General features: G+C 38.1%; 1 protein-coding gene across 1 annotated transcript in view; it reads right to left on the bottom strand.

The window, feature by feature from the left end:
• Nucleotides 1-544: 544 nt before the first annotated feature.
• The window catches only part of DHX9 (DExH-box helicase 9), a 50,136-nt gene continuing 23,066 nt past the window's right edge, over nucleotides 545-27,614 (bottom strand). Inside the window, exons 6-27 of the mRNA XM_040446289.1 lie at nucleotides 27,352-27,398; nucleotides 25,588-25,724; nucleotides 25,142-25,231; nucleotides 24,884-25,045; nucleotides 24,665-24,742; nucleotides 23,472-23,663; nucleotides 18,968-19,109; nucleotides 18,204-18,286; nucleotides 15,350-15,506; nucleotides 13,285-13,385; nucleotides 11,577-11,790; nucleotides 11,288-11,382; nucleotides 10,923-10,996; nucleotides 9,567-9,719; nucleotides 8,102-8,262; nucleotides 7,239-7,350; nucleotides 6,512-6,673; nucleotides 6,295-6,422; nucleotides 5,131-5,360; nucleotides 4,618-4,733; nucleotides 3,677-3,877; nucleotides 545-1,494 (exon numbers count right to left, since the gene is read on the bottom strand). Coding sequence (XP_040302223.1) covers nucleotides 1,128-1,494; nucleotides 3,677-3,877; nucleotides 4,618-4,733; nucleotides 5,131-5,360; nucleotides 6,295-6,422; nucleotides 6,512-6,673; nucleotides 7,239-7,350; nucleotides 8,102-8,262; nucleotides 9,567-9,719; nucleotides 10,923-10,996; nucleotides 11,288-11,382; nucleotides 11,577-11,790; nucleotides 13,285-13,385; nucleotides 15,350-15,506; nucleotides 18,204-18,286; nucleotides 18,968-19,109; nucleotides 23,472-23,663; nucleotides 24,665-24,742; nucleotides 24,884-25,045; nucleotides 25,142-25,231; nucleotides 25,588-25,724; nucleotides 27,352-27,398 — 3,202 coding nt within the window. The 3' untranslated portion in view covers nucleotides 545-1,127. The remainder of the gene's footprint in view (nucleotides 1,495-3,676; nucleotides 3,878-4,617; nucleotides 4,734-5,130; nucleotides 5,361-6,294; nucleotides 6,423-6,511; nucleotides 6,674-7,238; nucleotides 7,351-8,101; nucleotides 8,263-9,566; nucleotides 9,720-10,922; nucleotides 10,997-11,287; nucleotides 11,383-11,576; nucleotides 11,791-13,284; nucleotides 13,386-15,349; nucleotides 15,507-18,203; nucleotides 18,287-18,967; nucleotides 19,110-23,471; nucleotides 23,664-24,664; nucleotides 24,743-24,883; nucleotides 25,046-25,141; nucleotides 25,232-25,587; nucleotides 25,725-27,351; nucleotides 27,399-27,614) is intronic.

Below are 27,614 nucleotides of genomic sequence, written 5' to 3'. Positions count from 1 at the left end.
CACACACACACACACACACACACACACACACACACACACACACACACCAAAAACCACAGATGAACAGGGGAACACAGTATAGGATAGGGCACCGGGTGAATTAGGTGGTTCTCTTCAGTCTGGAAAGTGCTGAGTTCTTGATTTCTGTGGCTATCTAAGCAGCAGTTGTTAACAGGATCTGATGCTCAGAAAGGAAATCGTAGTTGGAGATACAATCTTGAGATCTGCAGCTTTAAGATGAACCCCATTCTACTCAGTCCAAAGCCTTTGTAATCTCTCCTGTACTGTGCTATTTCTCAAGTCAGAAACGTGAAAATTTATTGAAAACCATATAGTGTTATAAATGTATAAACATCTCTACTAAAACTTGATGCACTGGTGAAGGTTCATTCTTTGATTTATATTCATTAAAGAGTTTTGTAGGTTAATTTTTAATTCTAATTAAAATTAATTTTTACACTACAAACTAACTAGAAAAGAGAATGCTGACCTTGGTCTTAGACTTTTCAAAGACAAAGCTTGGGAAAAAGTAAAAATATTCAGCCGTAGGTCAAAAGTTTTATTCAAGTGCAGAGGTCCATGTGAAATTGTGTACTGGCCAGGATTTGCTGTAAGAATAACAATTCCATTTCAAGGCTATTTATTTTAACTACTACAAGCAGTAATATCACTTGGTATACTTTGGAAAACTGAAAGTACAATTTTTCCTGTGAAGCTTAAAACTAACTAATAGATGTAACTGGCATTGTAAAATTACTCTACCATGTAAGGTCAACAACGAACTACATGGCCAGTATTTGGTATAATACTTTATTTTCTATTGTAGTAAACTAAAGCCAAGAAAATATCAAGTTAATTTTAAGGGCAAATCTTTACTCCTTAAAGAAAAAATACAAACTGTGGTACTTTTATAATAGGTCATCATATTTTACATAATATAAACAAAACCACTAATGTAGCTATACGCTTGGTTTCCTTAAACTACAATGAACCACAAAATGGATGGAAAATGGGTTTACTTACTGGCATCAAATAAACAACTTGGGGGAAATAGGTAGCATGCAAATTTTTTTTTTTTTTTTTTTTTTTTTTTACTGTCTATGCATAGGAACTGACATAACCAAGCTTTAATAGCCACCACCTCCTCTTCCTTGTCCAAAGTAACCTCCCCCAAAGCCCCCTCTCATACCCCCTTGCTGGAATCCCCCAGATCCTCTGAAGCCTCCTCCACTAGCCCCTCTGTAGTCGCCTCCTGAGACACCTCTAAAGCCACCTCGGGCACCTCCTCTATAGCCTCCGCCGAAGCCTGCCCGAAAGGAGTTGGGACCACCACCATAGCCACTGCCACCGAAGCCTCCACTACCACCATAGCCTCCGCCACCTCCGTAGCCTCCGCTGCCATAGCCTCCACCACCATAACCAGAAGTTCCCCATCTATATCCACTTCCATTATCATATCGAGCCATCTTGGGAGGACGTGGACCATCTCCATACCTAGGAAAAGTACAAAGAAAATGAGGGGTAATGAAAAACTGCATAAATCAAGATGTCTCACCAAAAACCCCAGTTCAGGATACCCCACACTGCTTACTCCTCCTCCTCTGCAGCTTTCCTTAGAGACTAGCACTCTGAATTCAGCAGCTGTCCAGTCAGAAATGTGGCTGGGGTCTGTCTTCACTCCTTCCATGCGCTATTCCCCCCCCACTGCAACCCATCACCAGTTCTTCCCAATTCTCTTGCAAACCTGTCTGATCCACTCACTTCTGTCCATTTCAATTCTCCCTACTGTAATTCAGGCCATCGTTAGACTTACGCAACTTGAACTCTGTCTTGTATTTATCCCATCCTTTCTAGGTCAGGACTTTTGTCCTTCACAGAGCAGACTATATGTGAAGCCTCCTTAATCATGATCCCTCCTGCCAAAAGTAATCTCTCCTCTTCTAAACACCCAAGAGCAGTACAGTTGTATCTGCCTATGACACTTATTATCTACCTTTCTTTTTGAAGACTATTCTCAATAATTCTTCATATATTTGACCCTCTGGGCAGGGCAAAGTATTAACACAATAAATAAGAGCACTGTTTTAGGAGTTGCTATGGTCTTAGTCTGAATCCAGTCCTACCATTCACTAGCTCTATGGCCTTCAGTCTGAACTTCTCTGTGCTAGTTCCCTCATTCATATTAATGGAACAAGATCTACCTACATCACAGATCAAATATCAGAAAAGCACTTAGCACAGTGCCAAGAATACAATGAATACTATGCGTTATGATTAATAAGTTTTAAGAAGTAAATCAGTTATAGCGAGATGTGACCCAGAATCCATAAAGCACATAACAGTTCTATGTTAAAATTACAGTAGTTTATAACCAAATGCAGTAAGTGATCCTTAAGAGGGAGATTAAGGAATATTTTTGGGTAATTAGAAAAATTTTAGTTATGTTTGTATATTAGATAGTGTTATCACAACACTTACATTTTTGGAGTGTGATCATGGTATTGCAGCTATGTGCTTAAATGATACACTAAGTATACCAATGTAAAATAACAACCACTGAGAGTCCATCACAAAGGATTAAGAAAAAGTGGTGTGTTTGTGCAAACAGATATATGAAAGCAAGTGGCACAAGATGCTGGTGATTAGGGAGTTTAGGTTACGATACCATACGGGGGTTGCCATTTCTGCAGGTATCAAATGTTTCCATATAAAAAGTTGTGGGCAAATAAAGATTAAAAAGGTGAAAAAAAGTGAACCAAAGAAAAAAATTTAAGAATTAAGATATTTCACATTCTTCTCTTTACCCTTCAAGATACTCACACTTTTCTCTTTAAAAAGTTTATTTATTTTGAGAGCGAGAGAGCAAACTGGGTAGGGGCAGAGAGGGAGAGAAGAGAGAATCCCAAGCAGGCTCCATGCTGTCAGCGCAGAGCGTGACTTGGGGTGCTGGCACTCAACGAACCATGAGATCATGACCTGAGCCGAAATCAAGAGTCAGAAGCTTAACCGATTGAGCCACCCAGGCATTCTAAGATATTCACATTCTTCCACTTCCCTAAGATAAACCTTGAGGCTTTTCATTTGAAGAAGCAGCAATTTAACACCCACCAACATTTTTTCGCTAGAGATAGCAAAACAGTACTGTGCAAAAAGAACTGTCTGGGCTCTGTCACTTTCCTGTCATGTGACCCACCCTGGGCTTTGAATGTACTTTCAAGATCCCCTTCAAACTCCCAATATGCACTGACATAATATATCGTTAACAGAGACAAAAGTTAGTAACATCCTTCTGAGTGTGTTAACCAGCATTATATTTCATATTGAGTGTACGTCTAGAATTTTAAATAACCAGGCCTCTATCAGTTAACTGTGGGAATTTTAGGCCAGTGTAAGATCACTGTCCTCTGGGGCGCCTGGGTGGCTCAGCTGGTTAAGCGTCTGACTCCTGATTTCAGCTCAGGTCAATGATCTCATGATTCTCGAGATCAAGCCCCATACCAGGCTCCATGCTGGCAGCTTGGAACCTGCTAGGAATTCATTCTCTCCCTCTCTCTCTGTCCCTCCCCTTCTCGTGTTCTCTCCCTCTCAAAATAAATAAATAAATAGCTTAAGACAGGAAAGAAAAAAAGATTCCTGTCCTCAGCTTGGTTCAAAGAGAAGTTACTGGGGTACTCACCGTGTACTGCCAATCATGAGGTTGATACCAGCAGCTGAGGGCCTAGAGATTTGGCGGATCATGTTCAGCATATGCTCATTAACGGGGTCCAACTGGCTGATGATATTAGGTTGTTTGGTTACTTCAACAACCAGAGCCTCCATGGCTGCCCGGAGAGCAGTGATACAGGCAGCAGCTTCATGAGATATTTGCAATCTGATCCTAAAATAGAGAAAAACGACAAAGTACAACAAGGGTACATATAGCAAAATACGACTACCTCCCTACTTCATACATGGTAACTGAAGAATAAATTTAACTTCTTACTAAGTACCAACACTTTCAACTACAGGTATCAAGAACAATAACCGTCTACACTAATTTCTTAAAACTCACTGCTAGCTACTGGCAGGTATTGAGAACCAAGAAGTTTTTCAAGCAAAATACTGTTAGGTTAGCAACACAGATCACTTAGCTTCAATAAAAGAATGGAAGAAATTACACACTGCTGGAGTGTTACAAATTTTCAGGAATATGACTGAGCCTACTGACTGGTCACTAAGATCTCCATTTTTGTCAAGTGCTAATTACTACACGCTTACCAGTCGTCTCTAACCAACATACAGAGTACACAAAACAGGTACTCAAGTTCCAATTGGATTCTGATTCCCTAGGATAGTATTCATGGGGGCAGATATAGCTCCAATGCCTAATGCATCTGCTTCTATTGGTATAGGTCATGTAAGACTTACTACTGAGTATCAACTGCCAAAGTATACCACTCTCCAAGAAAAGACAATGTTATAAAGCACTTGTGTCACGAAATTGTCATGTTTCACAAATTAAGTTAGATTGGCAGCTGTATCCCCTTACACTTTAAGAATGTGTATCCCCAACTTTAAGAATGCTGTATCCCCCAACTTTAAGAATGCAGTTTGTAGTTCACATCTGAAACTCCGTACCAGTCATCCACAAGCACAATCTGTCCATCAGACTGGACTTTCTTGGAGGCAAAGAGAAGCAACTGCAGGGGGGTGACTAAGGTCATGCCTTTAGCAGAGATGGCTCGGGTTCGAATCTGCAGATGGAAAAAGAGGCAAGAGGAAATAGAGGACATTGTAATTCCCAAATAATGATAATGAACTTATGCTTTGAAAATGAAAACTCGGGGCGCCTGGGTGGCTCAGTCGGTTAAGTGTCCGACTTTAACTCAGGTCACAATCTCGCGGTCCATGAGTTTGAGCCCCGCATCGGGCTCTGGGCTGATGGCTCAGAGCCTGAAGCCTGCTTCAGATTCTGTGTCTCCCTCTCTCTCTGCCCCTCCCCCGTTCATGCTCTGTCTCTGTCTCAAAAATAAATAAACGTCAAAAAAAAAAAATTTAAAGAAAATGAAAACTCATGTTCCCACTGCACTTTAATAAGTAAGGACAACCTAGATTTTCACTGCTAATTTTTCTAAGTGAATCTTTTCTTACCTTTTCACCAAATACAAAGAAGGGAGATGGGTACTTCATGTCTTGGCTACTGAAAGGACAATTAACAGACGACTTGTGGATAAGTGCATTACGCCCTTCAGTGGTGAGAATCTTTCTCTTTTCCTTATGATAGCACACATTAGGGTACACCCCGAAAGCCAGGAGAGAGATAACAACATCCAAATTATTGTCCGGTCCGGTGTTAGTGAACACTTGTGTCAGCAAGCAATCTGTTAAGAGGAATGGGGTAAAAATATCAGATATCTGGGTAATGATCCCATAATGCATGTAAACTAGTTAAGAGAATTAGGTGAACTGACTCCTTCCCATGTCTTTTTTCCGATAACCTGCCTGCCTGACTTCCTCTATTCTCTGAACTCTTGCACCCACATTAAGTTCAAGGAGAAACTCTGCTGAGTCTCCACAACAAAAAAACTAAAATACCTGCATTTTCTAATACAGACTCGACCACAACATAAGCCTGGAGTGATTACTTAAAGACAAAAAAACAAAACCCCTCCGCATACATTGGTTTAATCATCTACTCTCTGAATAAGAGCTAGACTAACAGGACAATAAAAATATTCCATCTGCTGTTCTTAAATAGCCATTCTTTCTAGAGAAGATGGAGTTCAATAGCTCAATTCGCATATGAAATAAACAGCTGGATTACTTGTTTCTCCAGCACACATCCAAGCCCTTTTACCTGCCAGCACACGAAAGCCTCAATTAAAGCCACTTAAAATTTAACATGGTAAATTTCATATCTACACGTGAACACGTGGGCAGGCTGATCAGTCAACTTCACAAACCACTAATTGAGGTAATTCAACAAACTGCTCATTCTAAAACTGCTAAAAGCTATGCCCCTTCTTAAGATAAAAGAGACTTAAAAAGTCTCTAAAAAGTAGTACAGTTTTTAAAACATCTATTAATCATCTTTGTAGTGTGTTACAATTTGAGCATCACAACCTTCCGTTTCCTTTTTTAAAAGGCTGAATAAAGGTGAAAAACTGATTATCACTATGGTTCAAATAACTAAGAAATAGCTAGGAACACAGAAAAAGCACAGGGTCTAAAGTGAAGCTAAAATATACTGCACTGTCAACGTGTGCACGCTACATAAACATCCTTCAGGGAGGTTTCAAGAATGTGAGTCATTACCTTCTGGAAATCCAGAATTAATCAGAATCTCTTTGAGCTGAACTTTAGCTTCCCACGTCATTCTTAGTGTAGCCATATTGAGTCTTTTGTGCTCACAAAAACGTATCTCTGCTTCTTCTCCACCCATTCTGAAATAGACAAAGAGTCATTCTCAAAGCCCAGTATCACATTAGAAGCTGGAGAACCGTCTTACAACTCTTCTCTTTCAAACCCATACCTAGCATCATCCCAAGCTTGGAACACTGATAAAAGAGCCACATGATCAGAAAATCTGTTTCCGGCAAAATTTCGATGAACATAACCCAGTCGCTTTCCTTCACTAATGAACGGCTCCGGAAAGCAGGTGGCAGCAGAGATGGTACAGATGGCATCTCCCACACTGAAAGACACAGGAAATACAGTCAGATCGCAGTCTTGTTCTAGCAGTTCACGAGCAGTACTGTCACTGTGGGTCAGAGCCTTTCTTGGCCATGATACTGCTTTATTTGCAGTGAGTTGGTTTAACAAAGAACTTTTACAGCTGCTCTCTCCAGAAGCAGAAAGGGAAAAAATAAATAAGGAGCTCTGAGATTAATGGATGCATATTAATCATAAATTATGACCAAATATTACATTCTTTCTTTCCTTATTCTCTCTTCTCCCATCTTTTCAAATCTCTCCATCTTCAAAATTTCCTAATGCTATTTCTCTTTCAAAAACAACTACTTAAGCCCCTGAGAGTAACTGCACTTCTGAGAAACTAGCTCTTTCCCCCAACAAGTTGGGCCCAGGTGTCCATCTACTGAAACGATTCATTCTCCGCACTTCATACTTTCTTCAGTATCTACAGTAGGCCACTTCTATACTTCAGAAGTTAGTTTTGTCTTCTATTTTTTATGGGGAAGGGAATAATATTCTGAAATTGTCCTGCCACTTAAGTATCAGCAATAAGACAAAGCACTTACTAGAAAATACATCCCATTATCATCATTTTGCCAAAACGAGGCTCAATGGGGAGCTTAGCCAGGATTCGTCCCAGAGGAGTCAATTCATCATTGGCATCTAATGCATCAAGCTCTGTGGGGAGAGATTTGTTTATGAGCAGACACAGTAATGAATGCCCCTTTAACCAAGGCAAAGGTGAAACATTTCCTTACAGGCTAAGGTTAGTTTTCAGTATCTGTCAAGCCAACCGCGAGCACCATGCCCACAGCCAGCAATTCTCCTCACTCAAAAACAGAACAAAACCAAATTCGGGAGTACCTGATACGAAGAAGGTATTAGAATTAGGCTGCTGTAGGTTGTGAAGTGGAATACAGTCCATGAGAACTCTATACATGCAGTCAAAATGATAGTAACAGCATTAAATACACATGTCCTAACAAGTCTAATACCATCTATTGAATTTTTAGAGAGATGAAATCTAAAGTCTAAAGTTCATATTAACAGATGAGTACTAGATTCAAAATTCAAAACCAGATTCCCCTGGCTCCAATGCCCTTATTTTTTCTCCGATACTTTACCACTTTTATGATGTGATTATAAAACACAAATAGATCTACGTAAAATAAGAGAGCTACATAAAATATTGTATTGTGACTAACTCATGTTCTGATCATTAAATATTGGTTAAGAAAGACTCCTGTTACTTCTTTCTTACTTCATGTTGCTCATTTTATAAAACTGACCACACTAAATACATATGGCAACATTGGAAGTCTTATCACAGCCCTGCTGACTGTATCTTGATTCATTTGTTACATGTTAGTTGCAGGACAAGACAATGGCATAATTTACATGTATTAGGTAGGTCTGTATTTGCAGGTACCTCTAAGAGTGTGCTCTGCTTCGATCACAGCATCCAAAGGCGGAGGTTCAATTGCCTTGGCCAGAAATTGGCCAATTCCTCCCAGACGCAGAAGTTTTATGCTCAATGCAATTTCATGCAATGGTGTTCGGAACATCTCAGGTGTCATGTGGGTTTCCAGTCTGAGAGAAAAAAAGCATAAAATAACCATCTTCCCTTGTATATACATGTTTGTTTAATAAAATCTTTGCAGAGAGATCGTCAGATTTATAGTTTTCCCTCCCTCATGCTTTGCAGAGAGATCATCAGATTTATAGAGCTCTCCTTCCCTCATGCTTTTATAGTTACCAAAGCATGTTTTATATTTACTACAAAAAGACTCTCTGGACAAGACCCTCTTAACTGAGCAGTGACTTGTAACTTTATACTTATATCTTGATGTTATTTTCATCTGAGGAGTGAAGAATGATGAAAAATTATCCTGAATCCTTAATGTTATTATCACACCTAGGACTTCTTCAGGTCCTGTCTGCTGACAAACATGGTTAAAATACTAGCTCGACAGAGTGGAGGGGCAGAGGAGGGTACACGGGGAGGAACAGGCAAAATGGGTGAAAGAGAGTGGGAGATACAGTCTTCCAGTTATGGGATAAATAAGCCACAAGGGTCCGAGGTAGAGCACAGAGAATATAGTCGATGGTATTGTGACAGTGTTGTATGGGGACAGACAGTAGCTACACTTGTGGAGAGCACAGTATAATATACAGAGCTATTGAATCGCTGTGTTGTACACCTGAAACTAACCTAACATCAGATGTCAACTATACTCAAAAACAAATGGGCACCTGGCTAGCTCAGTCGGTTAAGCATCTATTAACTCCTGATTTCAGTTCAGGTCATGATCTCAGTCACGAAATCCAGCCTCATGTTGGGCTCCATGCTGAGTATGGAGCCTGCTTAGAATTCTCTCCCTCCCTCTCCCTCTGCCCCTCCCACTCTTGCCAAATAGTGTCCATACAGCCTCCCTTTAAAAGATTAGTAGTAATCAGGTAACCACTATCAAACATGCCATCAATGACAATTTTATTCTTGCCACAACCTTGTTATGAAAGACAACTATCCTCCAATATACATAACTGGAGGCATTTATGTACTCTGAGTTCATTAGGTTCATAGCAGGGTGGGGGGAGGGGATGAATGAAGGGGTAAAAAAAAAAATCCTTAATCTTTATTCAAGAATTGGTCTCTTGGAGCGCCTGGGTGGCCCAGTCGGGTTAAGCATCTGACTTCGTCTCAGGTCACGATCTCAAGGTTATTGAGTTCGAGCCCCATGTCAGGCTCTGTGCTGACAATTCAGAGCCTGGAGCTTGCTTCGGATTCTGTGTCTCCCCCCCCCTCTCTCTGACCCTCCCCTGCTCGCATACTCTGTGTCAAAAATAAATAAACATTAAAAAATTAAAAAAAAAAAAAAAAGAATTGTTCTCACCTCTCAAAACGAGCTCGGCTACACAGGTGAAAGCAGAATCCAGGCCGTACGCGGCCAGCTCGTCCTTTCCGCTGCTCAAGGTTTGTTTTGGACGCCCACACTGTAGCATAGTTGGTCATATTGTTGTGAGCAGTGAACAGCTTCACTTTCTGCCTAAATAGGAAACAGCGGTTAATTCTAAGACTCTTATGCATGACCAGCACATAACTATTGATATGTCCACTGAGGGGTGGATGCTTTCCAGTGAACTATGCCAACTATCTGCGAAAAGCACCAGTAAGAACCTGATGGCATCTTCTGATCTGTCAAACTTCTAAGAGGGAAAAATAACACATATGTGCCACATGTGCTTGACATCTTGGCCAAGTTACTAATACTCATCTTTTTGTGCCTCATTTTCCTCATTTGAAAATGACTATAATACTCTTACCGACCTCACAGGATCTTTACTTATAAACATTAAGTGAATTAATGAACTCTGTAAAGCACACAAACAGGATCTAGCACATACATGTAAGTAAATGATAATGATTCAAACCAACTCTATTCCAATGTTTAGTTTAACTTCCAGGCTACCTGTGACCTAAAAGTTACGTGCTGAACCAGAATACGTGGCACTTCTCATGACCTCACCAACTGGTGCCTGCATGGTCTTTCTGAACCCCTAAGCAACCTCAGATTCCTTCAACGATCCACATAGGCAGCTGGCACCAAGAGACTGGAAGTGGCCCATAGGGCTGCGTGCTCTGCACCAGTCCCTAGAACGGGCACTGGCAGATCTTTCTCGACTGCTGGGACAAGCTGTGGGACTATGTGGAGAAGACATGGGCCAGATATAACAAAGTTTTGACGTTTTCTTCTCTCTGGGTGTCTCGTGTACTTATCTGTAGACCACGCATCCCTGTGTATTTCTCAGGATCATCATGTACCAAATATGAAGTTTTTAAAATTTTTTTGAAGCTTTTTAATTCTTAAGTGAATGATTCAAAGGTAGGATATCTTATCATGAGATAAATACTGGTCATCTTTATACACTAACCAGCCTGCTACTGTGTGGCAGTGGTCAACGGAAACACCCAATGAGAAATGAGCAAACATCAGCAGACAAGAGCAGTGGGGAGCTCAGTAGTTAGTGTTAAGCTTTTCACTTTCTACTATAACAGACTTATGACAAATCAACACCAAGAATTACTAATTAGCCTGTATCATAGTATGTATAGTGCACAGCAATTCTGACAGTACAAGAACACAAAATTTCAATTAAAAAAAAAAAAGGTGTTTTTGATTCCGATACTAGATACTACATGGAACATTCTTCAGATTTACTCTACGCAAATAGGTGCCTTGGAAACTTACTTGCAGGAGTCAATGACATAAACGACATCATTTATGGTAATGCTAGTCTCGGCAATATTTGTGGACAAAATAACCTGTGATGAAATATTAAGAAAAATTATACTTCAGAAAATATTCTACTATGCACTTAAAAGAACGGATTTGTTTATGTAACAAATGACAAGAGAATTACAGGAGCCTTAAAAAAACCATCCACCTGCAGCCTGACTTATGAAAAACTTAACTCACAATGAGAAGACCCTTTTTTTTCCCTCCTCAATTTAGCTGGATTACAATTTTTTAGGGGTAGCTCTTTGAAGGCCTATAACATCTGCTTAGAATCTATGGAACTTCCCAACCCATAAGTGTAAATGTTTATTTTTTACCTTGGTCACTCCACTCGGTACAGGATCAAATACTTTGCGCTGTTCCTCTCGAGGAATCTGAGAATGCAGAGGTAGAATCTGATACCTATGGCTTCCTATAAGAATAAGGAAAAGTTAAAGTTTAAAAATAATAGCGTATTTTAAAACTGCTCTACCTAATGCATACTTTTATTCAAATACTGACACAATACTACGTTTTGTTTTCACACTGGCTAGGGAACAAGCAAAAATATTAACTTTCACTGTCAAATATTGTGTGAGAATTCGAAGAATTCAAAGAATCACCCACCAAAATGAGGATTCATCTCCAAATGCTTCTGCATAGTATAAATCAAATTCCAGCCAGGCAGAAACACCAACACTGCTCCGGGAACATTGAGGGTCTCAATGTACTTGAGTAGAGCCTCGATGAGTTCAAAAGGGGTTTCCTTTTCATTCAACTGTGCCATGCTCATCCTGGTTTCTGGACCATACTCATCACCACAGATAAGGTTGCAATTTGCCTGCAAAAATTAGGAGACATATTCTGAATGGTCTCAATTACTGCAGCTCATGAGGTGTCTCTTGGATGTGTTCTTCACATTCAAATAACACCTAATGTCCTTATTAATTCTAGCTGATTAATCAGATCTGCATATAGAAATTTAAGCTCTAAAAATGTAGAACTTGCTACATGTTGAGATACCAAATTTTTCTCATGACCTATGTATGGGAAATACATTGGCAATGCCAAAATCCAAGCACAATCTCTTAAATTTGATTCTGCCAACTTTGAATGGCTCCATCTACCAAATGTATTTATCTCTCTTAGGACTATACTCTGTTGACTTCTCAAAAATATTTTCCTTACTAATTAAGTTCTATGATCCTATGTATCAATTACCATATAATTACTTTACTTATACACAATATCTCCCTGTAGAATTCCCAGGCTCATCTCATACCAAATGTGAAGTCCTTTAATTTTTAAATAAATGTCCTCCTGGCAGCTCACTTGATCATCTATTTCTATTATAATGTGTCTGGGCCACTTGTGTGGCTCAGTCGATTAAGAATCTGCCTCTTGATTTCAGCTCAGGTCATGATCTCATGGTTCAGGGGTTTAAGCCCTGTGTGGTGCTCTGCCCTGACAGCATGGAGCCTGCTTGGGATTCTCTCTCTCCACCACCCCTCCACTCACTCTCAAAATAAAAAAATAAAAAGTGTCTGAATTTTCTATAAAGTCTGCCTGAGATTCAGTGATAAACCAAACCTTTAGTAATGAGAAACAGAATTGTTACAACTGGTCTTTTTTCCCCCCGATAAACTAATTTGTTGTTCATTTATATTAAGTCTTCTGATTAAAAATATCCCAGATTATTATTGAATTCTGCACTGCTAAACTGTCTTTTAGTATTTATTCTGTTCAAATTTCCAGATACAAGATGAATTTTTATATTACCACTGATTGAGCTATCAAAATAAATGTCGGTTTTCTTTCTTGTTTCTTCTCAGGAAATCCCTCCTGACTCCCTGATTTAATACTTTCCATCTGATAATGTCATCACCATACAATCTCTCTAATCTAGGAGGATGGCTGCTGCTTTGAAAACTTTATTGTATATATAGATCACATGGAGACTTTGTTAAAATGTAACTTCTGATTTAGTAGAGCTGGGGTCGGGCACAAGACTGCCTCTCTACCAGCTTCCCAGGTACTCTGGTCCATAGAAAATGTAATAGCAAACTCTTATAAAACCACATGCGGCCTTTAAACATCTTACTATTTCCTCCTCCTCCTTTTGACCTTTCTCCAGAGATGATTTAACTTGTGGTATGAAAAGAGCTTGTCATACATGGAATTCTTTAGAGTGAAATACATCAATTAATTAAAAAACATGATAGTTTTTAAAAAGGTTTTCTTTAATGGTAACTCACTGCAACTTTTTACTTTAATCATTCCGTTCACTGCATTAACCACCTGTCCCTAATGAAAATTCTCCATGAGATTCACTTACATCATCATCCTCAAAACCATCATCATCCTTCTCCTTCTTTTTCTTGTCCTTTGGTGGAGGAACAAAGTGGGTCATCTGAATACAGTCTTCCAAAAAATATTCTGCCAGGACAATCCAGTCAGGTAAGTACAGTCAACTTTCAGAATGGAACAGTCTTCAAAACTCATTTTCTAATTCATAACTCAAAATTACCTTAATACCTTCAATCTGATTATTCACAATTGGCAAGAAATTCCAGTGTTAATAACCTCTTTTTCCAAACTTAGTGTTTGGACTAAGGCTTGGGCCTTGCAGGTGGGTGCAGTGTCTCTCATTCATGTTCCCACTAAGCCAGACAGGGTATCCCCTATATACAATAATCAAACATTTGTGGTATGGCTGCAGGGCACACGCACTGTGTTGTACACTCCCATGGTACAGCAGTTAGATATGGAAAGAGAGGACTATACAATAATATACTGTAGTCCATCCTTCCTCTATCAAGACGTACATATAAAATGGTCTCCCTTTGGTTATTACTCTAAAGAGGGACATCAGCAAAGTTGGAGTATCTGCTGACCAATTATATCCCTGAGGTTCTCTGCTGGGTCAAGAAATGTCTCAATCTATGAACACTTCCCCTCTATATGCTAAGAGTCCCAAGTGCAAATCATCACATTATACCAAGGGTACACACAACCTACATGACTCATCACTGACGATGTTAAACTTGTTCACCTGAGGTAGTGTTTGTTAAGTTACTCCAAGTTACTACAAACAGTATATATACAAGAATATACAAGTATACTCCAAATTACTGTGAAGTTACTTTTGCTTCTCCCTTTCTACACTCTACTCTGTGGAAGCAAGTCATTAAGCACAATACACTCAAGGGACTGGGAGGTAAGTCATGTTTTCAAGGTAAGGAGGAGAGTACATAATTTTTTGGGAATTATTCCATATGAGATCTGCCTTTGTTATCCATTTATTTATTCAACCACCATATAGATTCATGGGCATTTATTTTATCCTTAGGGTTATAATTCTGTACTATGTTCCTTTCTTTTTGGTCAAATTATTTCAGCTCTTTCCGGTTGGCTCCTGTGTCCCTCAGTCTCCATCACTGTGGTCAACAGACAGAGCTAGGAAATATATGCATGTATACTCACCTGTGTATCCATACATATCTGTAATGATTTATCTATTCACTTGTATCTGAACATGACATCTTACTGATTATCTCTAACTGTAATCCAATACCACCCAGTTTATTCAAAGCTTCCCTCCTACTTACCTGTACCCTCTAAACTCCAACAGTAAACCTGACTCCCCCATCTGCCATCCACTTAATTGTTTTTTCAATCTCAATATACATGTAAAGCAGTTTTAGAATTGTCGCCCTTACCCTCACAAGATACAACTGCCCTGGCTTTTATTTTAGGCCTACTCTTACTTTGGAATTTCAAAAAAAAAAAAAAAATAGCATGCTAAATAGCCATTTATCATTTCATACCCACATAGCAAAATTTTTAGCTTATTTTCATGCCCTGAATTTGACTGTGCTAGAATTTATTTTTCTAACCAAGCTGTTAGATGGCTGTCCTAAAAAACGGTAATAATAAAATCTTCTGAAAAAGGAGGTCCTAACCATCAGAAATACTTGATCTTGAAACACACACCTTAATGTCATTTTAAAATATGCCTGCTCTGGCTCTAAGAAAGATTCTCTTGTTAATTTGACTCTGGCTGCTTATACTGTTATCTCCCATAAACATCTATAGGCTATACTGATTTACACCTGACTGTATATAATTCTGAAAGCTATCTTCGGCTGTAAGGAAGAGCCAGGAAATTTACTGGACTTGCCAACTCCTCAAGAAATGAATGACACTTGTTCTTGCTCCTCAGATTACACTTGCCATAGTTTGACTAAAAGCCCAAGAATGCCATGATTCATTTGATATTCTACACTGGCCTGTATTTTAAATGGCTTTAGAACTATTATTCCAATCTCCAAGATTAAGCAAATCCAAACACTAATGCATAAAAGAAGTTTACCTTCCCATCCCACCTCCAAACTATTTACCTTGAACTGGATAAGTCCTTCCGTAAACTTCAATGATGGGGCAATTGAAGAAATATTCACAGAACATACTGGTGTCAATAGTAGCAGACATGAGAACAATGCGAACTTCAGGATAAGCCTGAACCACATCACGCAACACTACCAAAAGGAAGTCAGTCTATTAAAACACAAATGAAAATACAATTGCGTAAGTTCATTCTAATGAGAGACACCTAAGAGATTTCTTGTTATGCAGACATCAGTGAAATTCAGGTTCTTTGGTAGCTTCCAGAAGTGTAACATAGAGGGCCACTGTGAAATTCAGTAGAATTTTTAACAACAGTTTTTAGACTAATAGCTGTGGGGATTAGAAATGAGTGCTATTTGGACAGGAGAAGAGGAAAAAAAACAACCACAAAGAATTCATCAAAATTTTCAGTGAAATTTCTATTTGTAGGCAAACAAACTTTAGCTACAGAAAATGGGAAAGCCATGAGCCCAAACTCAGTTATCCAACCACCTGCAAAGCTAAAATGTTTTACAATGTTACAAAGGTTGTATTTGGTTCATTCAAACAAAATAATGGCCAAAATAGTTATTACTTAATAAGGTACCGTACCCATCTACCTACCAAATAACACAAAAGCTACAGCCCTATAGCTGTAAACTCTTCTCTGGCTGCAAAGCCCTCTTGCTCGTCACTTTCTGCCTCCCTCAACTACAGAAAATAATCCCGAATTTTTATTCCTTTTCATATACCTTTCCTCTCTCATCTATGCAGGTACCCTACAGACATATACATATTTCTATTGGTCAGTGCCATCTAGATGTTTACTTATATTTTTTACTTAAAGAGTTTTTAAATTGCTTTGGCATTTTTCCTTAATCTATCTGGAAACTGATTTTTGTATTTAGATAGGAGGCAAGGATCCAACTGCACCTATTTCCTTATGGATGACCATCTGTTTCCAGCTCTATTTGCTGTAGAACCTATTCCCCTTTCCCAGTGACCCAACACATCATCACTCTTTTACCAAAGGTGCATTCAACACACCATCTGTTTCTACACTCTGAATAATTCAGTGGTCAAATGGTCAACCCAGGGACTATACTATCTCAATTACTAGAACTTCCAAGTTAAGTGCTGATATCTGGAAAGCCAAGACTATCCTTTCTGCTCTTCTTCAGAAATCCTGGCTATTTGGGGCCATAAATTTTCTCTGTAAATATTCATAATCAGCCTGTTATATTCTATGAAAAACACTGATGAGAATTTGATGAGAACTGCATTCAAACCGCCACCAACTTGGGAAGAATGGACATCTATATGACTGATTTATTCTTTAAGTACTTGACATTCTGACTACAGCAATGTTATCTTTTGTTTTCTAGCTGTTCGTTTTTAATATACAAAATACAAATGACTCGGGTAATTAACCTTTTAATCCAGCAGCACTGGAAAATTAAAATTTTCCTATTCCTCTATTATTTAGAATAATTCATCTGTAAGTTGGATAATTTAGGATAAGGTTCATCTGAAAGAGAATATAGTTTCTGCAAAGGTACTTTTTCATTTTTTCATTGAATGGTACCTTCATATTGACCTGACAGTCTTTGAAGGAAAGTTGACCAAAACTTTTTTTTAATTTTATCTTTTTTAGGAAAATAGCAATGGTGATCCATGACCACCATTTGGAATTTGGAATAAACTAGGATTTGGAATAAACTAAAAACACTGGATTGTACCTATGCTGGTGAAGACAGTTTTGAAACATTTCATTTTGATTAAGTTCATTAGAAAAAGAACTACAGGGGCGCCTGGGTGGCGCAGTCGGTTAAGCGTCCGACTTCAGCCAGGTCACGATCTCGCGGTCCGTGAGTTCGAGCCCCGCGTCGGGCTCTGGGCTGATGGCTCGGAGCCTGGAGCCTGTTTCCGATTCTGTGTCTCCCTCTCTCTCTGCCCCTCCCCCGTTCATGCTCTGTCTCTCTCTGTCCCAAAAATAAATAAACGTTGGAAAAAAAAAAAAAAAAAAAGAAAAAGAACTACAGTTTTCAAGAGATTCTGAATGACAAAAACCACAAAAATTTTATCCTACTGGAAAGTTAAATTTCAGATTTTAAAAGTTATCTGATAAACCAAACTTTCTTAGTCATTTTAGCTCAACCATAAAGGTCAAAGTTTTCTCAAAATAAAGATGGCTAGCAACAACAGCTTTAAGAGTCCTGTCTGAAGAAAAGGCCAATGAATGTTTTGAGCAACAGTGGCTTGGTAACAGTTTGAATGACATATTGTCTATTCAAGAACACCTCTGGATATGGAAAATAGTGGCATAAAAACAAATTGTTGCTTTATGGTATCAATCTTCAAATCATACAATTATATAGTAATTGTATACAATTTTTGCCAAGACCAAAAAAGGGAAGGGTGTGAAATAAATGCTAGTTTCCTAATTAGAGCATGATTATCATTAACAGCTGAAAAGATCAGAGCCGCACACATCCAAAAAGACATTACTAATTCTATAAAATTTAAAAATAACATTTACCATAGATAAACCTCCAGTTCAAAGAAAAATTGATTATTAAAATTCTATCAGTGATTCAGTCATAAATAGTTCAGTTGCTGAATTATGCTAGCTCTTACTAATCACTGCAATGACACTTAACAAGAGAACTTTACTTTCAGAATTCAGTGCATTTAACCAAGAAAAAAAGGTTTACTGCCTGTGCTAAAAACAGTTGTCTACTGTATTAGTGACTGAAGTTTCTGATTTTGATAGAAGATGTAAAGTGGGGAAAGGGAAAGACATTCTACTTTTTTAATTTTTTAAATTCAGAATCCTAGCATTAGTACTTTAACTCTCAAGTTACTCACATTTATGTCTCTTTCGTGTATTTCATCTACAATTACATGACTGATTCCTCGAATGCCTGCTTCTAATTTTCTTAGGAGCACACCTGGAAAAGGAAATGAGAGCAACACCTGGAGTTAAGTTTCTATGTTGATTACAGTAGGGAAGTATAAAAAGTGAAAAGAAACAAACTTGTAGACAATCACTATGCTTTAGTTAATATAACCCCACCATCATTTTAAGAATGACACAGCAACCTGAATACTTAAGTTACTAAAAAGGTTAACAGTGTACTCTGAAACATATTTGTTTGACGAAAAGAGTATTAAAAGATGCAACTCTAGGGGCGCCTGGGTGGCTCAGTCCATTGAGCGGCCAACTTCAGCTCAGGTCATGATCTCGTAGTCCGTGAGTTCGAGCCCCGCGTCGGGCTCTGTGCTGACAGCTCAGAGCCTGGAGCCTGTTTCAGATTCTGTGTCTCCCTCTCTCTGACCCTCCCCCCATTCATGCTCTGTCTCTCTCTGTCTCAAAAATAAATAAACGTTAAAAAAATTAAAAAAAAAAAAAAAAAAAAAAAAGATGCAACTCTACTAACCTAAGCTACAACAAGAGGGTAACTTCATGCTCTCCATTTTGGAAAAAAGTGCCAGAAGTTCTATTTAAACTGGAATTCTAAGACTGGCTCCTGAGTTCTCATTTCTAGCCACTCTGCACCGTACCAAGTTTTCTTCATAAACGACACAATATAAACCCCCAGCGAAAGGCCAAAATAAAACCCATTACTGACCGACAGTACAAAACATTATGCTGGCATGAGGGCGGGGAAGGACGGACTCAAATCGAACACTGTAGCCACAGCTTTTCCCAGGCTCTTCTCCTCTCTCATATGCAACTCGCTCAGCCACGGAGACTGCACTTATTCTCCTGGGCTGAGATAAGAAAAAAAGAAAGTCATTCAAAAGCTAAAAAAACTACAGTTATACTTATTAGGGTGACTAAGTTAGTGTAGTAAATCTGTCCCACTGCCAGATCACTGCCAGCTCAACAATCAACACAATTAATAGTAATGAGCTTTTCGGCAAACTCCAAAATTTATTATGATAAATCATAACAAAAACAATTACCATTTAATTCTGTGGCAAGACTCTTAAAAATGCCGTTTTTCATTCTGTATATAAAGGTATCCTCAGGTTTTTATAGAAAATAAAACTTCTCCACCACTGGGCTAAATGCTTAATGATATTCAGAGTAATTTTCCGGCAAGGAAGGGGGTAGGCACACAGTGGGAGATGGTTCCTGTAACTTCGCATCAAAGCGAGGGCACATGTTTAAAAAATTATTTAACTGAGCTGTATAGCTTTTAGAAGGTAAATACGCTCCTTCTTTGCCATATGTACTATGACCATCTTTCATTTGATCATTTTATTAACTCATAAAGTAGTCTTTGAATATTTGTATCAGGAGCCATAGACAGTGCTAGAGATAGAAAACTGAATGAAATCACGCCTGTTCATGGCTTATATGGCGAGGAAAACTGGAGTGTATATTACTATTTCCAGCAATAAATATGCTAAACCCCAGGGGGAATGCCATAGGCTAATGTTTTAAGCGTTGGACCTTAATTTTTCTGAAAACAAAATCTTCTGAAGTATTCCATATTCTTGTAGGCACACAATATTTACATGGTGGATACTATGGCTATTATGATATCCTGGAGGTACATGCAGATTTATAAAGACTGAATGCTTCGAAGTTGACTTGAATTTGATTTTGTCAAAAAATTCTTGATGGCAGGGTTATAAAGTACAAGTTCCTTGCTTGGGAAAACTTTTTCTGAGTTTCATGTTTAAATATCAGTATGTTATCCCAGGTTATGACAGTACTATTTAAGAAATCAGAGAATAACAATCTTAAAAAGAAAAGAATCCGTAACAAAAATTCAATGACTTCACTAAAATTATCAATATCCTTTGAATACAAAAAAATGATTTATGATTTTTCTATCCTTAATTTAAGAGTCTCTTAGGTAATGGGGCTAATAACCAATATAGGTAAGTATGCAATCACCTAGTTCATATTTATCCTGTCCACATAGGTATTAAAAGATGCCTTCTTGAACACATGGTGTTGAATTTTCCTGAGCTTATACTCTGCTTTATGTACCTTGATTTGCTGACCTATGCTAGTTTTTACTGACCACTACTGACCTGTACTCTGCACCTCACTAACTCTGAACAAGCATCACATGAAGAACTGAGCTCTGTATTTATCCTTCAAGAGAAGAGTTCTGCTATATACTTGTATCAGGAAATGTGAAAATGGTATTCCACTAATAAGCACAAAATACAATGTTTTCCGGGACCTTTCAAGAAGTTTGCTGCATTCTACAAACAGGTAAATTCCGGACACTGCTATTATCTCCTTGCTCTATTTTTGTCTCTTCTGAAGTTCTCAACATTTCTACTAACTAGGTGACTTTAGAAGAACTTCAAATCTATTAGGATATTTGACTCTTTGGAGGTATATTCATAGGTTACTGGATACTTGAGGGTTGATTTTTATCTCCCTGGTGCCACTTTCAGGTCTATCATCTTTGTAGTTTCCAGCCTTCTAAAATGACTACAGACAGGAGATGGCATATTCCTTAATTAGTACCTATTGTAGTTCTTAACTCTATGGCCCCCAAACACAACTGTCTTAAGAGACTCAAGAAAGCCATGAATGAAAAAGGTTATAAATTAACATAAGAGGTGCTAAAACAACCATCTTCAGAAGCACTATGGGCCACATTTTCTTGAATATGCACAGAAAACACCAGTATCAAGAGGACTATTCATCAAAACAGCAGAGAGACAAATGACCCTGTAATCTTCTTCCCTTAATTTTTGTATCCTTCTCTGACCTCTCAGCTTCCAGTTTCCTCAACAGTCTTCACTTTAAAACAAAAAAATCCATTTAAAATACATATTGAAGAAAGATTTTATTCATAAATGATTTGATGGAATTTTTCCTAAGAGTATGATAAAGTGCATAAAAGTTTATTAAAACAAAGGAAACATTAGGACATCATACAAATTTTTAAGCTTTTAAAGACTTATTACAGGGGCGCCTGGGTGGCTTACTCGGTTAGGCGTCTGACTTCGGCTCAGGTCATGATCTCGCGGTCCGTGAGTTCGAGCCCCGCGTCGGGCTCTGTGCTGACCGCTCAGAGCCTGGAGCCTGTTTCAGATTCTATGTCTCCCTCTCTCTCTGACCCTCCCCCATTCATGCTCTGTCTCTCTCTGTCTCAAAAATAAATAAATGTTAAAAAAAAAAAAAAGACTTATTACAGGAAAAAGGCATCAGAGACTGATTTTGGGGCAAGCACTAGGACAAAAAGATTCAATGTAACAGTTCAGTCACTTGTTCAAAATTAGAACACAAGCTACATTCCCAACTGATGTAAAATTTAAAGCATAAGTTAAGTGACCACCTGTTATGAACATTCCATCCAGAGAAGATGAAATAATTCTCTGAAGTATCTTTCAACTTCATGATTCTATCACTTTATCAAAGAAAACAAGAGGACTAATAGAGAAATGAAAGCTGTTTTCATATGCAAAGTAAAACATTTGACACACCCTTCCATCCTGTAGCTCACTGCTTACATTTGTTATAGTCTATCTATGGAAACCTGTGCATTTTACAGATCAAGCCATTGGAAATGTCCACAAATTATTTGGGAAGGGACACACGCTAGTAAGCAAGTTACACGAAGTTGAAGACTGTAACACAAAAGCCAATTTTGTCTAGAACACATAAAGCCATTTTTGGCTGGATCAACTTGGCTTTGACATTTATTGGATGGCTAGTGCGAACACACCTTCTTACTTAAGAAGCGGTTTTATTCTACTCATGACATGTGAACCACTTTCTGTGTGAGAACACAGGTTTTCAGCTCATCTGCTGAATTCTGCATTTCTTCCTAGATGACTATTTTTGAGATTAAAAGTGGAGAGTTGTAGTAAGGAGGGTGGGCAGAGGATAGCTTAAGACTCCTAACAATACACCTCCTACAAGATAGGTAAACATTAAGAGCAAGGATATTTTACTGATCACAGTACTTGGGGTTAGAACTTTCACTGTAAGGCAAAGGATTCACAGCCAGTGTTGGGAATGGGAGGGGTAATCAAAGAACATTTTGAGAAAAAGAAGAAAGCTAAGGATCCTTTCCTAGAAAAAATGCAGACTTACCATATCTCTTAAGCCTAAGATAGCATTGATTTTTAATGCAACATTCATTCCTTCAGTGATTCTTTTTTAGGCTAAAAAACCCAACTGTCATATCAAACACAGAAACCAATTAAAAGATATACCTCAATTTCAGAAATTTTTTAAAAATATGATTTGTACATATACACATAAACGCACAGGCACAAACATGTTTTGCTATTTCAAGGTTCACAACTCCTTCCCAAATATCAACTGTGTGTCCCAGGTTATAAATCCCTAAGTCAAGGTCTGAGCCAGCCTGAGAGGTGGTATCTAGTTTATTGCAATGCTCTCCTTCTAAGTGCCAGAAGTACTGGGTTAGAGCTGATGAGAACTGCTTTAACCTGAGAAGATTTGGAAGAGCTAATCAGCTCTTCCCTATTGCTAATAAGGTAATACAATGTCGTAGTTAAAAGGAAGAATCCTGAAGGCAAGTCGGTTGGTTTTGAATCCTAGTTCCACCATATCCCGTGTTAATAACTTGAGCAATTTATTTAGTATCTTTTTGTACCTTAATTTACTGAAGGAGAAATATTAAACAAAAGAATAGGTACATCTTACAGTCATAATAAACTTTAAAGGAGTTAAAAAAAATACCAACTGTTTAAAACAGAACCTGGCAGAGAGTAACCATTCCATTAGCGTCAACCATTACCTGTTCTGTTAGCTTGCCTACTCTTGCTCTCAGTATTAAGGTGGTAAGATGGAGAGGACCAAGATTTGCACGTGAACTTAAGGAGAAGGTACTCTCAGTCCTGTCTGATTCTAGGCCAAAAGACTCCCCCTAGCCAGGACAAAAAGAATCACTCACATGGCTCAGTTCAGCCCATCAGTGTAAGAAATTAGAACAAGACTTAAATGCCTATTTTTTTTTTTTTTTTAATTTTTAAAGGGTCTAATGTTCTACCAATTTCAGTACCTTATGTGGCTACAAAGGGGAGTTAATCAAAGAATTAGAAATAGCCTGGCCGCTACGTTTTTCCTACTCTCAAACTCGATCAACACCAGACACATACCTTCTAAGTTCGCTTACTACTTACCTGAGTTACTACAATATTACACTCTGCTGCTCGGTCATTCTGGATGAAGTCATCTAGAATAAACTGTGGAACCTGTGTAGTTTTACCACATCCAGTAGCGCCTCGGATAATGATAACTGAATTTTGACTAATTGCTTCCAGGATTTCACTTTCAAATTTCTTCACAGGCAGCAACTCTCTCTCCTGTAAGATCTGTTTTATAAAAGTTACATATCAGTCAAATTTCTACCAACATATACATTAGAAGCAACTGTCTTAATTATAAAAAAATTTCCCATCTCTATAAAAACCCTCCTTTCCACTAGCTCCATACTCAAAATACATTTTTGGGAGGGCGCGCCTGGGTGCTCAGTGGGTTGAGCGTCCGACTCTCGATTCTGGCCTCAGGTCATGGTATTGAGCTCCACTTCAGGAGCCAAGCTGAGCAGAGCCTATTTAAGTTTCTCTCTTTCTCCCTTGTCCCCTCTTCCCCACTTGTGCACTCTCTCTAAACAAAATAAATTTTAAAAACCACATTTTTTTTCCATAAAACAATATACATATTTATATCATTAACAGAACTATCTCTTTTCACTAAGTTTCTGAAGAATCTATCTGTGGCCTTGTCCACACCCTTATTTTCCTCCTTTCTCCCTGAACATTCAATACACATTCCCTTTCTTGTAAGGTGTTAATGTTGTTTTACTCAGGAAATAGTTAAAAATGCCAAAAAAAAAAAAAAAAAAAAAAAGGAGGGGGTATTAGCCTAATGTCTTCATTTACATTAGAATCCCAGGCTCTTGGGGCACCTGGGTGGCTCAGTCAGTTAAATGTCAGACTTTGGCTGTCATGCATGATCTTGCTTCTCAGGCTCTGTGCTGACAGCTCAGACCCTGGAGCCCGCTTCGGTTTTATGTGTCTCCCCCCTCTCTCTTGACCCTCCCCTGCTCATGCGTGGTCTCTCTCTCTCTCAAAAATAAACAAACATTAAAAAAACAAAAAACAAAAAACAAAAAAAAACAACCCCAGGCCCTTAATTCAAAACTATCCTCAGAGGTAACTACAATTACTGGTTTCATAAATACCTTTGATCTATATTCCTAGAAGGGCAAAATGTATCATCCACTGTTTTTTTTTTTTTTTTGTCTTTTTTACCCTACCTATAAAGTTCTGAAGCTCTGGGTACCATATGTCTAAAATCTTCAATGACTTACTGCTTGCAAATCATGATCCTGTTCCAGCTGGTACATTAACTCATTCTTGAGGTCCATGCTAATTTGTTCTGGAGTAGCCTGTAAAATGGGAAGGCAACAATCAAACAAAAGTACATAACTTATATTTAAATTGAAAAGTTTTTATAATCTGGATATCTTAATGAAATGTATTCAAAAGCTTAGATAACAGTCTGAGCTCAAAAACAATGTTGCACTCACGTAAGCCAGGGGCCCCTCATCAATGTTGCTACTAGTCCAAGGATTCCAGTTGGATTGTGGAGGTGACCAAGGAACCACACCAATTTGGTTTTGTCGCTGAGATGGCTCAAAGTGAGCCAATTTGCCAAGGTTAAGTACAACAGGCAGAAAAGGATCCTCAGGCTATTAAAAAACAAGAAAAACAAAAAAGGCAATACCAGTTAGTTGTCTGACTAGAGATGTTCAATACAAAGGTGTATTAAATAACTGTATGCTTACTGGGGGCATGATCTCAAGATTTAGCTCCTGAATGACGTTTTGCAGCTGATGCTCTAAATCTTGTGAGAGGTTAACTTTGTAAGGCTCCACCTATCGAAAAAGGAAAGCCATGAAAATTATGTAATATATGTATGAATAAAAATTATGTCACATATGAGCACTACTCAAAACTATAGCAGTGTTAAGAGCATATAGTTAACTAGGTCTACAATATTCATAAAACAAATAGGTCAATTCCCTGTCATGAAAAAATGACTTTAATGGTTATTTACTCATTGCCCACTCTGAACACAGCATCACGCCAGACAGAGGATTAGAAGGGCCATTTCCATTTCTTGAGGTAAGATTCCTAAAACTATGAATTAAACTTCTTTAGCCAAATACAAATCAAAAGCTAAATTGAATCTTAAGAGTATCTCTCTGTACTACTAAGTCTAAAGACTCACAGTCTCTCCTTCTTTCTTCTTTGTAAGTCCAGAGTAAGCTTCAATTACTCCGAGATGGTAGAGTTGTCTGACAAGTGACAGGGCACAGGACTGTGCTGCCAGTTTTTTATTTGATCCATGTTCGCGTGCGAAAATCCCTATAATTTAAGGTCAGGATTACCAAAGACAATAGGATAAGTCATCTGAGTAAAGAAAAATCTCATCATAAGCCCCATCAACTAAGGGGCTTAGGTACAAAAGTACCCCCCCCCCAAATAGAGTAGGTTGTAAATTCTTTTTCATTCTAACTGCTAACCAACAGCAATTGCATTAACAGCGTATCAATTATCTTGATTACAGGCTGATACAAAGACACAGACAAATCATCATTATGAAAGCAGTTAACGTATTTCAACAAAGTTGTCACTATTTATATCATCTGGCATTAAAACAGAGAAAGAAAACATAGTTTAACTTTTGAAAAATAGAATAAGGAATAAAAATGGGTCGAAAGTGGTCACTGATTCCAGGAATCGCTGATAGTCTATAAAGAATAAGATAATAAATAGTTTAGGCTTGGCAGGCCATATCGTGTCTGTCATAGCCACTCAACTCTGCCTTGAAAGCACGAAAGCATCCACAGACAACACTTAAACTAGAGTATGACAAACTATGGGCCCAAAAACTAAAAATGGCTTATCTGTTTTTAGAAGAGTTATAAAAATAACAACAGGTGATAGATGTGACCCGCAAAGCTTAAAATATTTATGATCTGGCCTTTTACAAAAGGCCCCTGCCTTTTTGCTAGCCCCTGACATAAACAAACGAGTGTTGCTATGTTCCAATAAAATTTTGTTTATAAAACAGGTAGTGAACTTATATTTGGCCGGAGGCCTGCAGTTTGCTGTTCCTGGCACCAGAATGAAGCCAGCAGCTACTCAAATTCTTCAAGAAAATGGCACAAATTATACTGCCTTTATCCTCATCCCTTAGTATCTCATCCACTCAAAGTCTAACTTATTTTTAAAGTCTAGGATAACAAATTTCAACATCATCTCTTGATGATTTGAAGACCTGATTTTATGAGAAGTCTTTCATATACTATAAATCATTGATGTTAGTTCCAGAATTCTCAAGCTGGATAGAATCTTAGGCTGTTCTCTCAATTTGCAGATAAGTAAATGGAGTCCCAGCAACATTAGGGACAAAACCAGGTACACAGGACTAGTTCCTTCCTTTCAAGTATAATAACACTGCCTGCTTTAAACTTATGGTCTTAGAATAGAGAATACATGATCAGATCTTTGTCTTTTTACTTCCTTTATGAATAACCCCAACCTCTTTGGTGTTTATTTTGGGTAACTTTCTCACCTCTTCTTGACTCTATGACTCTGAAATGCTACACATCCACCTTTGGCTTCAAATGCTATCATTTAACTTACTTTCTAAATTTCACTTTGCTAGTTTTACCTGAACAAACTGGGAAACATTCTCATGCAGAAAGATATTTAAAAAAGTTTTAAAGCTCTCTAACACTGGTAGACTCCTAAATTGCCTACCTACCATCTCTTCTTACCCTTTGAAATATACTAACATGATCTCTTTTTCATATGCAAGCTGGGAAACTGAGCCCTCTAATTCATAGAATTACTAATATTCTAAAATACCCCAGATGCTACCTTTCAATTAATACTCTTTCAGTTAATATAGCTTCACATATATGTGGCTTTAGACTGTTACTCCACTATGGAAGACTCAGAATATCACAAGAACAGTAATACTTACTTCTGCCCAGCTGCTTGATATAAATGGTCATTTCTGCAATAAAGCTCCTGTAACAACATATACAAACAAGGTTAGAAATTTCACTGTTAGAAATGACTAAATCCAGGACTCCCAAATCAGGCAGGCTTTCCAACTGCTTAGGCAAGTCACAGCAAAAAACCATTGTAAACACTTATTTCTGTTCAATCCTAGAATAAATCAAGTGTATGTAAACTTCAAATAATGTACAACATGGCACAAGACAACCATAATCAAAGTTGACA

The sequence above is a fragment of the Herpailurus yagouaroundi genome, unplaced genomic scaffold (genome assembly GCF_014898765.1).
Source record: "Herpailurus yagouaroundi ecotype Mexico unplaced genomic scaffold, PumYag 195, whole genome shotgun sequence".
NCBI lineage: Eukaryota > Metazoa > Chordata > Mammalia > Carnivora > Felidae > Herpailurus > Herpailurus yagouaroundi.
The sequence above is the reverse complement of the archived record's forward strand: the minus strand, read 5'-3'. Positions and strand labels throughout refer to the sequence as shown.